The sequence below is a fragment of the Triticum dicoccoides genome, chromosome 2B (assembly GCF_002162155.2).
Source record: "Triticum dicoccoides isolate Atlit2015 ecotype Zavitan chromosome 2B, WEW_v2.0, whole genome shotgun sequence".
Taxonomy (NCBI): Eukaryota; Viridiplantae; Streptophyta; class Magnoliopsida; order Poales; family Poaceae; genus Triticum; species Triticum dicoccoides.
Window position 1 is genome coordinate 15,786,889 of NC_041383.1, and position 14,745 is coordinate 15,801,633.

Below are 14,745 nucleotides of genomic sequence, written 5' to 3' on the forward strand. Positions count from 1 at the left end.
AAATAAACATCATATACACATAGCAGCAACATCCTCTCCATATACCTCACTTTCTCGCTCTTGCTCCCTACTACTCTGTCTTATTCCTCTCCTAAGACAACAATCAGCAGCAGCAGTTGCATATGTGCATAGCAACAACAAACTAAATATATTATATTCCTCACTTGCACCTTCCCACCACCAACGCACCTCACCTCCTCTTCCCCTCTGCCGTCGTGCCCGATATACATGAAATTTATCTCTCCCATCATCTCCAGGAGGAGACACTGGACATGCAACTTAAGACCTTGAGAGAGGACGAAACAATATAGGTAGGTGTCACTAGACCACAACCCATCATGAGCTGACATGGAGCTTGCCAGAAGGTCTACATCAACAACCCCGATGACATTCATTCTCCTTTTAATTGTTATGTTTTTGTTGCAGCTTTAATGTTACCAGCATATCCTCATCATCATTCACATATCTAAATCTTTCCTCCACCCATTGCAAGATGATGAGCCTATACGCGTAGGTAGCAGAAGCAGTCTTGGTCACTTAGGCTAATGTTGTGACGTGGTTCTCACAACGGTGATCATAGACAAAGTAGCCTGACCAAATAAGTCATCTGTCGGTGGGAAACGACACCTATGAGATCACGAGGATCCCTTCTGCGGTTGCGGGGCGCGGGATTGTGAGAAGAGCAGGATTAGCAATCAGATTCATTATAAATGTTTATTATTCAGGCTAGAATTGTATTGACCAGAAACATAAATACATGTGTGAATACATAAACTACATCGTTTTCCTAGTATGCCTCTACTAGACTAACTCGTTGATCAAAGATGGTTAAGGTTTCCTAACCATAGACATGAGTTGTCATTTGATAATGGGATCACATCATTAGAAGAACGATGTAATGGACTAGACCCAACCGTAAGCTTAGCATCATATCATTTTAGTTATTTTCTATAGCTTTCTTCATGTCAAGTATTTGTTTCTTCGACCACATCATGTAGCTCTCGGATACCAGAGGGATATCTTATGTGCTATCAAACGTCACTTCATAACTGGGTGATCATAAAGGTGCTCTACAGGTATCTCTGAGGCTGTCTATTGGGTTGGCATGGATCGAGATTGGTATTTGTCACTCCGTTTGACTGAGAGGTATCTCTGGACCCTCTCGGTAATACAACATCACAAGGAGCTTGCAAGGAATGTGACTAAGGAGTTAGTCACATGTTCTTTTATACGGAATGAGTAAAGAGACTTGTCGGTAACGAGATTGAACTTGGTATGGAGATACCGATGATCGAATCTTGGGAAAGTAACATATCGCCAGACAAAGGGAATTGCGTAAGGTATTAACCTAATCCTTGACACCGTGGTTCAACCGATAAAAGATCTTTGTAGAATATGTAGGAACCAATATGGCATCCAGGTCCCGCTATTGGTTATTGACCGGAGTGATGCCTCGGCCATGACTACATGATTCCTGAACCCGCAGGGTCGCACGCTTAACATTCGTTGACGCTAGAGTAGTATTGGGATATTTGATGATTGGTAATCGAATGTTGTTCGGAGTCCCGGATGAGATCCTGGACTGCACGAGGAGTCTCAGAATGGTCGGGAGGTAAAGATTTATATATGGAAAGTTGTTTTTAGGGTTCCAGAACAAGTTTTAGTTTTTTCGGCATGGTACTGGGAAGCTTCCAAAAGGTTCCGGAAACTTTCAGAGGAGTTCGAAAGTCCACCAAGGGTTCCACCACGTCTCAAGGGTCATCAAGGGCTGAGGGGAGGCGCCCTGGTCTTATTGGGCCAGACGCACAAGTCACTCAAGGCCCATGCAGTTGAGAAAAGCGGAAAGTCCTGTATGGAAGGGAAGTTGGAGGACTAGGATTCCACCTCCTCCCCCTTGGCTGCGCTCTAGGGCTTGGAGGGGCTGTTGCTCATGCCCTCCACCTATATATAGAGAGGAGGGGCACCCAATAGGACACCAAGCCCTTGGCGCCCCTCTCTCTCCCGTTACTCCGTAGCTCCTCTGTCCTCGTTCAAGTAGCACTTGGCGAAGCCCTGCTGAACAAGCTCCACCACCATAACCATCACGCTCTCGTGCTGGTTGTGATCCCATCTACTTCTCTGCCTTCTCTTGCTGGATCAAGGAGGAGGAGACGTCATCGAGCTGCATGTGTGCTAAACTTGAAGGTGCCGTCCGTTCAACACTAGATCGTTTGGGTCATGATCGGATTGCAAAGAGTACGACTACATCAACCGCAGCTTAACGCTTCCGCTTAGCGATCTAAAAAGGTATGTAGACATTGGTGGATCTGGGCCCCAGGCAGCCCAGGCAATGGCCTGGGGCTTGTGAAATTTCCCAGCCTATATGTAGAGAAGAAAAAAAAAACTGGCCTGGGGCACAGCCCACTTCCTTTCCCTCTTGCTGGGCCATTTAAAAAAAAAACAGCCTAGGGCACAGCCCACTTCAAATAATAAAAACGTGAATGAGAACAAGAAAGACACAAGAGCCTGAGCTGCTAGTGCATCGCGTACGGGAGTCTTTTTGTCTACGAATGGAAGATGACCCGTCTTAGGCTAGTTGATGAAGAGATTTCTCTTGCTAGTTGCCACTGTTTTCAAATCTCATTTTTCTCGTGCTAGCTTTTTTTGCGGGGAATTTGATTCAAACATGATATTTAATTCTTAATGCTTTTCCCTTTTTATATTTTTTACCTACTTTTGTTGTTCTGCAGAGAAGATAAATGTCGAATCCGATTTAGTAATTCACATTTTGCATTTGTTATTAAACCTACTAAGTTCAAAAAAAAATACCTGAATGAACTGATTTGTAATTCAAAATTTGTATTTTTTTTGCTGGAAAACTTTTAATCTATTTATCTTCAAATATGGCAGTACAATGAACACTAAAAATAATAAAACTTACATTCGGGTTCGTAGACCACCTAGCGACGACTACAAGCGCTGAAGCGAGCGAAAGCCGTGCCGCAATCATCGCCCTCCCTCGCCCGAGCTAGACAAAACTTGTTGTAGATAATCGGAAGTCGTCGTACTAAGGCCTTATAAGACAAGCGTATCAAATACAACCACCGACTGAATTATATGAGATCCACGGAAGAAACACCTCCACACCCTGTCCGACGATGCTAGACAGACCATCCGGATGGGGGCTAGGCGAGGAGAATCTAATTTCATCTTCAAGGAGACGCCGCCATCTCGCCTTCCTGAATAGGACATAAACCCAAAAAACTCAAAGAAATGTCTAAAAACGAAGTCCTCCCGCCGGGATGGGCTGGGATCCACCACGCCTTATGGACCTAAGGTCATGGGAGACGAGGCAGAATGGCGTCGCTGCCGCCGCCGGGCGGCAGGAACCCTAGTCGCCCTTGGAGGAGAGGCATCATATGTCTTACTTTATTGATAATGCAGTCATAGGAGGCTCATATCAATCAATCATTTGATTTGGTACCATCTTTTGTAGCATTATATGCTAGGTAGTATGTCTTACTTTATTAGTTAAAGTGTTAATGAACAAATACTGCCATTGAACATTGTGTTTGGATATTTATTAGTTATAACATGATTTTTATATGCCTTGAAACTGGATTTTTGTGAGTGTGTGGGGGGGGAGGGGGGTTGGGTTATTTTTTTACCCTTTGTTTCTCGCCTGGGGCGTCAGCCAATCCAGGCTCCGCCACTGTATGTAGATACACTCCCCTCTCGTAGCTATACATCTCCGTGGATAGATCTTGCGTGTGCGTAGGAATTTTTTTTGTTTCCATGCAACGTTCCCCAACAGATGTAGCCGTAGTTGAGGTAGCGGTGCAAGGGATGCCTGGTCGATGCCGAGTCGGGGTGTCCGGTGTCGCGGTAGTCGCCGTGGACCAGGAAGAAGAGCAGCAGCGGCGGTTAGGAGGCAACGGCGCTGCTCGAAGTAGGCGAGGAAGAACCCGACAGCGTGACGAAGACTGGCGCGGACGGTGGCGTTCCCACACCTTGGAAGGTAGCGCGGTGCATACCACACAAAAGTTAACGCGCGTGGACGATTAAATGGACCGCGTGCCGCGGCGCTACGGTCCGAAGGGGCGACGCGACCATCGGAGCGACTACTGGGACCGTGTGTCTTGATCGCTATGACACACTGGGGCGACATAGCGGCAGCGTGAGGGTCGTTGCAGCTATAGGAGGATTTGGAGCGGATGGCCTCGAGGCGGCGGTGGACCGCTGGCCACGGGCACTACGGCCCGATACCGGTTGAACAGATCGAAGGCGCGACAGTCGACGAGGTACCCACGACGTGCCACGCGGCCGGACGATGCAGTGGCTCGCAACAGGACAAAGATAAGGAGATGTGCAGAGAGGCTGAGCTACGCATGCAAGCACACGGGCAGCCTCCGCCCGCACTGGATGCAGCATGTACGAGCAGCCAACAAGCCCTCTGTGAATCAAGGGGCAGCACAAGCAACCAACATGCACGTAAGGCTAGTCTTAGTGAGGAGTAACTTAGACTAGTAACATACATATGTTAGTAGTCCATGTTATCACCTTCATAGTAAGAAGTGTCATAGGTGTAGTAAAATGCATATCTTCATTTATTGCTTTGTAGGCTCATTTTGTATGGAAACCGCTATGTGATCTATTTGTCTTTCTCTTTAATTACATGACACGTCTTTTTTTTGCTTATGTGTCATCTATGTTGCTACTTATGTTACTCCCACTATGACTAGCCTAAGGACGTGGCCATGCGCTGTCTTGATCGATGGACCGATGCGCACGCTTGAGCAGAAAACCACGCTCGCGTGAGGCGCATAGGTGGTCGCGGGGCACGAGGCGAGGACGAGCGACCAACACATGACCGCGCGAGCGGCCGCCGTACCAGCACATCGGACACGCGTCATGCATGAAGCCTGGGCGTCGCGCCTGCAGTCGATACAGTCAAAGATGATGAAGATGTCGTTGGAGTACACACGCCCGATAGACCATAGATGGCGATGGCAAACGAAAAAAAAAACACCTATCAATCAATCGGCGAGAGAAAAATCCCCAATCAACGGATCAGAAAAAGAACTCTTTAGGGTAGCCGATCAACATGATAGGCAGATGAACCTTAGTTACGAGCAGCGCAGCCTCCGGCGGCGATCATGGAGACCAGCCGCCCCAGGGGCGATGCGGCAGCTAGGGTTTGGAGAATAGAGAGAGGAATCGATGGATATATTGCTTGAGCCTCGTGGGCATATATATAGGAGTATATGATCTCCTTGGAGTATAAGACAAGTTAGAATACTTACTAGTCTATCCTTTGTTTCCAGTCTAATCACGATACTCAACACTGAACATCAGTGATAGAAGGGTTTAGTACGATAACAAGTATTCCAATCCTTGGGGATCAATGAGGTGTAGTCATTAAACGTCCAAATCTCTTGTCTGATTATTATTATCTTAATTATCGAGGCAACCCCACGCGACAGATAGGGCCTGCGGTAGGACAACTAATTCTTGATGCGGGACTCGTGCCAGTCAAGATGTTATTTGAACACATCCCCCACTTTGGTTAGTAAGAAGTACATCTCAATGGGTGACTTGCAGCGCAAAAATTAAGATCATATTTGGTCCCAACATAAATACAAAGTTGTAAGCATTAAGACCTCATACCCGTAGCTCTTTTTGTTATAAGTGCTTGAATCACTATTTGCTTGATTGATCCGATCAAAAGTTGGAATTGATCCTTTTACGAAAGCTTGCTAGAGACCATCGCTTTAAGGGAATCTTTCCCACGTGGGTTCGATAACCTAAGGTCACCTCTAGGGAAATAGGTGCGGATACTTTTCTGATCTTTTACCGATCACTAAAAGGAGGTATCAGATCATTTTGATTAGGTTTAGAATAGGATTCAATTTAAAATTGTAAAGTGTAATGAATTTCGTCCAGCTTATATGAAAATCAACCGGTTTGCCTGATTTAGTTAAAAAATGTTCAAAATGTAGGATTTAGTTTAGTCTTGGTTAGCAGAGGTCTCTCCCACATATAAACCTACAATGATAATTGGTTTAGCAACTTAGCTAATTGCCTAAGAATAAGAACAATTCCACACACCCTACCATCACTATTCCGCAAATGCTTTTTTTTATATTGTATTTTTACTTTGGCAACACCTAACATTCATTTCTATGTTATTTAGTTTCTAGCAAAACTACCATTTTATATGTGTAGTGTAGTTTTATTTCTTATTTGTAGATAAAACAAACATTTAGTCTGCTTAGAGCTCTATGAGTGACAGACAAAAACATGAAAAAATGCTTAGAGTACCTTTTAGTTCCTTATGAATTTGACACTCCTTGCACCTGGGGATTATCAGTTCACACATGTGACAACATTCATGGGTGTTCTGAAACAAACCGAGATTGATTAGTTTTGTATTGAAGAATATAACTAGTGCATTATTTTCAAGTGTCAACATTCATCCTGGAAACAAACAGACATGTGAGAGCACTCCAAAAAGTGAGCAAAAAGAAGACTAACAAAGAGTGGTGTGAGGAGCATCTTATCATACTCTGTTAGGTGTGAGTGGATGATACAATAGTGGCATGGCAGGGTGTGTTTGGTGTGAGTGGCCATGCGACTGTTATAGAGATCGCACTCACACCTAGCCACTCAGCATCTGACCATTCATATTCATGGTGGGAATGATCAATCACGCCACCAGGCCCGGCCCTCTCTCTCACACTACTCCTATAAGGGTGTGTTCGGTTCGTGGAATCAAATAGAACGTCACGGGTCGGTCCCGTACCTAGCAGCGATTCCAGCGTTTGGTTTGCGAACGAGAGGGAACGGGATGGTTCCTCGTGAGGGAATATACCCCCGATATGCGGAACCAAGTCATTCCTCCGAATTGGCGACGCGGAACGGCTCGCGCGCGAGGTCTGTCCCTCGTCTCGCCCTGACCCAGCGCTTCCCTCGCCCTCGCCCCTCCCCCAAATCACGCCGCCGAGCTAGCACCTCCTCCCAATCCCGCCGCTTCCCTTGTTCCCGAGGTTCCCCTGACCGACCCGTACACGACGATGAGCAACGCCGCCGCGCCGTTGTTCCTTTCCTCTTATTCCCTTTCACTCCTCCTTACATCCCGACCCTCCTTCCGCGCCGCCTGAAGGTTCTTGCCGCTGCGCCGCCGGCCATGGCTTCCGCCGCCATAGCCTGCCTCTGTCGTCGCATGTCTCCTACGCCGGCGTTCGGTCTCCACCAATGGTCACAGCGTACCCCCGCCCACACGCGCCCGCGGCGCCTCCTCATCCTCCCCATTACGCCCAGCGAGATCCTCGTCTGATATTTTACCTCCTGAATTTCCTTGTATTTACATGATATTCATCTCTGTATATGTGTGTTGTTTGTATTTGATGTAAATATTTGAGTAGTGCGATGAACAAATCCATTCGGTCCCTATCTCATAAACCAAACACCCAAATGTAACCATTCCATTCCTCTGAATTCCTTCTACCAAACGTAAGGACGGAACCGACCCATTCTAGTGGAATGGAACCATGACATTTCATTTCACTTCGTTCCCGAACCAAACACACCCTAAATATCCAACCACACAATCATTCGCAGCCATGCCATGCAGCAGCTCGAGCAGATCAATGGGTCAGCTCCACTGTCCTCACGCTTCTCCTGTGCGGCCTCTTCGCCGTCCTCCGCCGCCGCTGTGCTCCTACTCCACCCGCACTCGCCATGCTCAAGATCAGCGACCCAGCCATCGCCCACCGCGCGCTCGTCGAGAACGCCGACGCCTTCTCGAACCGCCCACCCGCGCGCCTGCACATGGCCCTGGCCCGCCGGCGACGCGGCCAGCAGAACACGAACGTCAACACCGTGCCTCACGGACCGCACTGGCGCACCCTCCGGTGCAACCTCACCGCCGAGACCCTCCACCCGTCGCGCCTGGCCGGCCTCGCACCGCTGCAGCGGGAGGCCGTCCAGGGCCTCATCGCAGCGCTGTCGTCCGCCCCCCGGGGAAGCCGGGAGGAGGTGACGGAGGTGCACCAGCACCTCTATGGCGCCGTGTTCTCGGTCGTCGTGCGCCTGTGCTTCGGTGACGCCGTAGACGAGGACCACGTGCGCGCTATGCGCCACGTCATACAACACTTCCAGCTTGCCATTGGGCTGGTCAAGCCCTTCTCGGCCATGGGCTCAGTCATGGAGAAGCTCGTGGGGTGTGAAAGATGGCTTGAAGCGTATGCCTAGCAGGGACGCGTTGCGTGTTACATATAGCCAAAGGCTAGGGTTTACAGAATCCGGTAGTTGGTTTAGACTTGATCCTCAAGTTATCTAACTACAAGATAAGGATCAAGGCTTTAAACCTAACTACCGGGATACAATTGTAACGCACACAACACCGACCGTATATACGGTTTTATATACACAACCATATATACATACAATGTATTCTAGCACACCCCCTCAATCATAACTTCACCAAGTTGAGATTGTTCTTGAACTCCTCTAACTTGCGCCATGATAAGGCTTTAGTGAAGCCATCTGCAACTTGATCATTAGTGGGAATGAACCGAATATCAAGAAGCTTCTTAGCTACTCTTTCTCTGACAAAGTGATAATCCACCTCAATGTGTTTTGTTCTAGCATGAAACACTGGATTTGCTGATAGATATGTAGCACCAATGTTATCACACCACAACCGTGCAACAGGAGAGTGATTAACACGTAGCTCATTCAACAAGGTTTGAACCCATATCAACTCTGCCGTGGCATTAGCCAATGCTTTGTACTCAGCTTCTGTACTTGATCTTGACACAGTAGCTTGTTTCCGTGCACTCCATGATATAAGATTTGGTCCAAATAAAACAGCAAAGCCTCCTGTTGATCTCCTATCATCAGGACAACCTGCCCAATCAGCATCAGAGAATGCACTTACCAAAGTTGACATTGACCTTGTGACTTTCAACCCTGTACTCATAGTACCTCTTAAATATCTCAAGATTCTTTTCACTGCGGTCCAATGTGCAAAGGTGGGAGCATGCAAGAATTGACATACTTTATTGATAGGAAAAGATATATCAGGTCTTGTAAGTGTTAGATATTGCAAAGCACCTACAACACTTTTATAGTTTGTACAATCTTCAGCACTTAAAGGCTCTCCTTCTTCCTTAGATAACTTTTCAGAAGTTGAGAGAGGCATATTTGACACTTTGCAATTCATCATACCTGCTCTTTTTATCACATCTGACACATACTTTTCTTGACTCAAGACTATGCCATCTTTAACTCTCTTTACTTCTATTCCCAAGAAGTAGTGCAAATCACCAAGATCTTTAAGAGCAAAGTCTCTCCTTAGATCTTCAAGCAATGCTTTGGTTGCATCCAGCGAAGAGCTTGCAACAATAATATCATCAACATATACTAGCATGAAAATGGTGATTTTGCCTTTTCTGTAGAAGAACAGTGATGTGTCAGCTTTGGATGGCTGAAAACCAAGTCTTTGAAGTTTCACACTCAACCTAGAGTACCATGCTCTAGGTGCTTGTTTCAAACCATATAAAGCCTTATCAAGCTTGCATACATAATGATACTTGTCCTTTACCTCATACCCAGGAGGTTGTCTCATGTACACTTCTTCCTCTAGAACGCCATGAAGAAACACATTCTGCACATCCAATTGATGAAGACTCCAATTGTTTGATACTGCAATAGACAGAACAAGCCTAACAGTAGCTGCTTTCACAACATGACTAAAGGTATCTTCATAATCTATACCATATCTTTGTTTGAACCCCTTTAAAACTAGTCTGGCCTTGTATCTGTCTATTTCTCCACTTGCTTTTCTTTTAATTCTATAGACCCATTTGCAATCAATTAAGTTTCTCCCCTTTGCTGGAGGAACTAGATGCCATGTTATATTTTTCATAAGAGCATTATATTCTTCATCCATTGCATTTTTCTAGTTTTTATTTTCCAATGCCTCTACCAAAGTATTTGGTTCTCCTGTAACAGCAAGACCAGCAAAACGACGTACTTTGTCATACATGACCGTACCATCTGTACGTACTTTTGGTTTCAAAATACCATGCTGAGATCTTGTTCTTGGTGGTGACGCAGAAGGCAACTGCACAGAAGATCCGGAGCCCTGCACAGAGGATCCAGGACCTGATCCAGCCGCACCAGATCCAAGGTGGATCCTGTCGCTGCCTCTAGCGTCCGATTCTGAGCCGGCCGCCGCAGATCCGAGGCGGGTGCTGTCGCCCGCCTGTGACGCGCCTGTTCGGCCCGCGTGCGATGCTCCTGATTGGCCCGCATCACCCAGCGAAGGGGACCGGACCACTTGGCGCGTGGAGAGCGGCGCCTCGCTGCTCGTGGGTCCACCCGACCCTGAGTGCGCTTCAGTGCCTGTCCCCGCGGGCCCGCGAGGGGACACGCGTCGTGGGGACGCTGGATCGGCCGCTCCCGAGGCTGATGCGGTGCGAGCCCCACCATCCGGCGCGGCAGGCGAGGAAGGATCTTCCTCGGGATCGCCGCTGGCAGGATCCGGCGCAGCACCTGAATCCACATCGTGTTCCACGCCTGTCTGTTGCATAAAATCACAGCCAAAAACAAGAGAATTTCCACCAAAATTTACAGCAGTATTTGTATGAAGATTAACCGAAGGATCAGCTGTCTGTTCGCCCCCATGATCAAGAGGTTCAGATGAAGCAGTTTCTGCAAGAAGAAGAACATCAGAACGAAGAGGAACGCCGGCATTTGGATTTAGTGAGGCAAATGGAAAGATAGTTTCGTCAAAGATAACATCCCTAGAGATATATACACGTCCTTCCTTGACATCTAGACACTTGAACCCTTTATGAAGATTGCTATAGCCAAGGAAAACACATTGTTTTGAACGAAACTCTAGTTTCTTGGCATGAAAAGGCCAGAGGTTTGGCCAGCACGCACAACCAAAGGTGCGTAGGGCATGATAGTTGGGTTTTTCATGAAACAATTTTTCCAAAGGAGTGTCAAGATTGATCACCTTGCTAGGAGTACGATTGATAAGATAGGTGGCAGCTAGAAAAGCCTCGTCCCAGAATTTTAAGGGCATGGAGGCATGAGCTAGAAGTGAGAGACCCACATCCACAATGTGCCTATGTTTTCTCTCGGCTGACCCATTCTGTTGATGGGCATGTGGGCACGAAACGTGATGTGTGATCCCTACTTGACGAAAAAAGGAATTGAGGCGCTCATACTCGCCGCCCCAATCCGTTTGCATGGTGATAATCTTGCGATCAAAAAGTCGTTCAACTAGTGCTTGAAATTCATGAAACACTTTGAAAACTTCTGATCTATGCTTGAGGATATATATCCATGTGAATTTGCTGAAATCATCGATGAAACTCACATAATAATTTTTCTTATTAATTGAATCTCGGGCAGGCCCCCATACATCAGAGAAAACTAGCTCTAAAGGAGCTTTTGAAGTACTACTAGAATTTGGGTAGGCTAGTTGATGGCCCTTGCCTTGTTGGCAAGCATCACACACTCCCTCTTTATTCAATTCTTTGCTAAAAAAGGAAATTTGATTGTGTCTAAGAACATGTTGAACTATTGCCGAAGATGGATGTCCTAAACGATCGTGCCACCTTGATGAAGATATCTTGGTGGCACCAAGTGCATGTCTGCCCGAGCTTATTGGAGCTGATGATAGGGGATAGAGCCCGTTTCTACACCTGCCGTGGAGGAGGGTTTTCCTCGTGGCCTTGTCCTTGACAAAGAAAAAATGAGGATGAGTTTCAAGAAACACATGGTTGTCATTGGCTAGACGATGAGCAGAGATCAAGTTTTTAGTGGCTTTGGGCACATGCAGAATATTTTTGATATGAAGATCACGAGTAGGGGTACGAACATATGCATGACCTATATGGGAAATCTTCATACCTGCACCGTTTGGCACGTTCACTTGATCATGTCCATTGTACTTGTCACGAACGGTGAGCTTGTCGAGCTCGCTGGTAATGTGGTCTGTTGCACCTGAGTCCACATACCAGTTTGTGTCCACCCCGTAGGAGGAGTTGGTGTTGACGGCTGCTGCAGTTTTCTCCTTGTTGAAGGAGACATGAAAGCGACGATAGCACTCCATGGCCGTGTGATTCGGCTTGGTGCAGATTTGGCAGAAGACCTCGGGAAGATCATTGCGGCCTCCTCCATTGTCGCGGCCGCCGCCACGACCACGTCCACCGCCTCCATTGCCACGGCCGCCTCCATTGCGGCCACCGTTGCCACCGCGGCCACCACCGCGGTTGGATCCACTGCGTCCGCCGCGAGACACAGCGTTGGCAGAGGAGTGGGAGGACTGCCCTCCGCCTTCAAACATGGCCAGCCTGCTTTCAAAGCTGATCAGCTGTGAGTAGAGCTCGCTCACCTTGATTTGCTGTGTACGAGCGTAGATGGTGGAGACGAAGGACACATAGTCGTAGTCGAGTCTTGCCAGGATGTAGGACACCATGTCGTCGTCGGTGAGCGGCTTGCCCACCGATGCCATCTCATCACTGAGCGCCTTCATGCGCCCGATGTACTCGGGCATCGTCGAGTTGCCCTTCTTGGTGGTGGAGAGGGCGATTCTGGTGTTGACGACGTGCACCTGAGTTTGGGAGATGAAGATCTCCCTGATGGCGACCCACGCTTCGGCCGCCGTGTCACAGTGCGCCACCTGAACCATGACTGGAGCTGAGATGGAGTTGAAGATGAAGCTCAGCACCTGGGAGTCTCGAGCTTTGTCGATGTCGTATGCAGGGTTGGGGACGTCCGTGGACTTGCCGTCCTTGTCGCGGAGCTTCTGCTCCGGCTGCTCCCGATCTGCATCGAGGTAGGAGACGAGCTGCGCCCCTCGGATGGCTGCCATGGCTTGCGCGCGCCATACCAGGAAGTTGGAGCGATGGAGTCGATCGGCTATGGGGATGAGGGCAGGCGCGGCGACAGCGGAGCTTGAGGAGGCCATGGCTGCGAGAGATGTGCTTTTAGAGGAGATAGGCTCTGAATACCATGAAAGATGGCTTGAAGCGTATGCCTAGCAGGGACGCGTTGCGTGTTATATATAGCCAAAGGCTAGGGTTTACAGAATCCGGTAGTTGGTTTAGACTTGATCCTCAAGTTAGCTAACTACAAGATAAGGATCAAAAAAAAAAATGAAACTCCATGGGCACTAGCACCCACGGATTTATTGATATAGAAGAAGCATCCCTCATGAGAATTCCAGAAATTCGTCCCCGACGTGGATCGAACTCTGGTCGTTAGGTTTACAATCATGCGCCCCCAACCACTGGGCTATGCCCACGTCCTCACTAGATAAGGATCAAGGCTTTAAACCTAACTACCGGGATACAATTGTAACGCACGCAACACCGACCGTATATACGGTTTTATATACACAACCGTATATACATACAATGCATTCTAACAGAGTGGAGGTGGCTGCGCAGGCTCTTCGCCATTGATGTCCGGCTTAGGGAGCTATTCCTCCCTCCCATCAAGGCATGGCGACGGGCGGTTCGGTCTCCTCGACCACGTGACGAGAATGGCCGTTGTCCGTATGTCGAGTCACTCGTCGATCTCCGCGTCCCCAACGAGGACGGCGGCCGACGCGCTCTTAGGGACGACGAGATGGTGCGGCTGATCTCGGAGTTCCTAGGCGCCGACACGGGGACGGTGGTGGCAAGCCTCGAATGGGCCCTCGCCAACCTTGTCGACAAGCCGGAGATGCAGGAGAAGCTCCGTGGCGAGGTCGACTACGGCGAGGTCTCTCGTGCAGGTGCAGGCATGCCTTACCTGCATGCCGTCGTGCTAGAGACGCTACGCATGCATCCGCCGTTGCCGGTCATCCCGCGCCATGTCCATGCCGATGCCGTCGGGATGCTGGTCGGAGGAATGGTCGTGTCGCCGCCGGCCGGCGACTTTTACGTGAATTTCTCTGCAAGGGACATTGGCAGGGACAACAAGATATGGAAGGATCCCGACGAGTTCCTGCCAGAGCGGTTCCTGACCGGCGGCGACGGGGAGGGCGTCGGCCCATTGCCGGGGCCCAAGCAGATCAGGATGATGCCATTCGGCGCCGGGCATAGGTTCTGCCCTGGCGTGGGCATGGCCATGGTGAACATGAAGAGCTTCTTGGCCGCTCTCGTGCGCGAGTTCGAGTGGGGGGTGCCGACGGGCACCGGCACTATTGACCTCACGGAGATGGATTCCTTCTTCAAGGCGATGAAGAAGCCGCTTTCGGCGCGTGTCACGCGACGCACCAAATCGGTCTAAAGATCTCAACATCTTGACAATCTGCACGATATGTGTATAATAAAAAAGTTGTGTTTCTACCATTGTTGCAGCCGAGCCTAGAGCCACGGAAAGCTTCTACTTCTGCCATTTTCTGCCGGTTTCAACTGTCTTCGGCAGGGGAACCCCAGATCTATACACATTGCTATCTAGTTTTGGTGTGGTTAGGTCTCAATTGACTAAGACTTAATCAAGTCTAAGCCAAATGATATATAACATATAAGAAAGAAAAAAGAAAATATCAGAAAGAAAATTTTGCACGGATCACCATGTAAGATACCACGAATATAGCATGACTGAGATTTAGCAATCTCGATCTAGTTTTGGTCCCACAAATTGTCGGTTCACCAGTGTAAACTAACAAAGAATGCTACACTTACGGGTTGTTTGTGTGCGGAAGTAGTTACAGGCTGAATTGTAAAGCTACGGTTGGTTAGTGGTGGGCGCCTC

General features: G+C 48.4%; 1 protein-coding gene and 1 pseudogene across 1 annotated transcript; one reads left to right on the forward strand and one right to left on the reverse strand.

The window, feature by feature from the left end:
* The first annotated feature begins 4,193 nt into the window (after positions 1 to 4,193).
* On the forward strand, positions 4,194 to 14,277 carry LOC119360235. The gene is made up of 7 exons (XM_037625964.1): positions 4,194 to 4,410; positions 7,613 to 8,222; positions 9,697 to 9,740; positions 10,102 to 10,488; positions 12,084 to 12,375; positions 12,766 to 12,935; positions 13,433 to 14,277. The coding sequence occupies exons 1-7, from the start codon at positions 4,194 to 4,196 to the stop codon at positions 14,275 to 14,277; spliced, it is 2,565 nt and encodes an 854-aa protein (XP_037481861.1).
* Positions 12,358 to 12,496, reverse strand: LOC119266311 (annotated as a pseudogene).
* Positions 14,278 to 14,745: the final 468 nt, after the last annotated feature.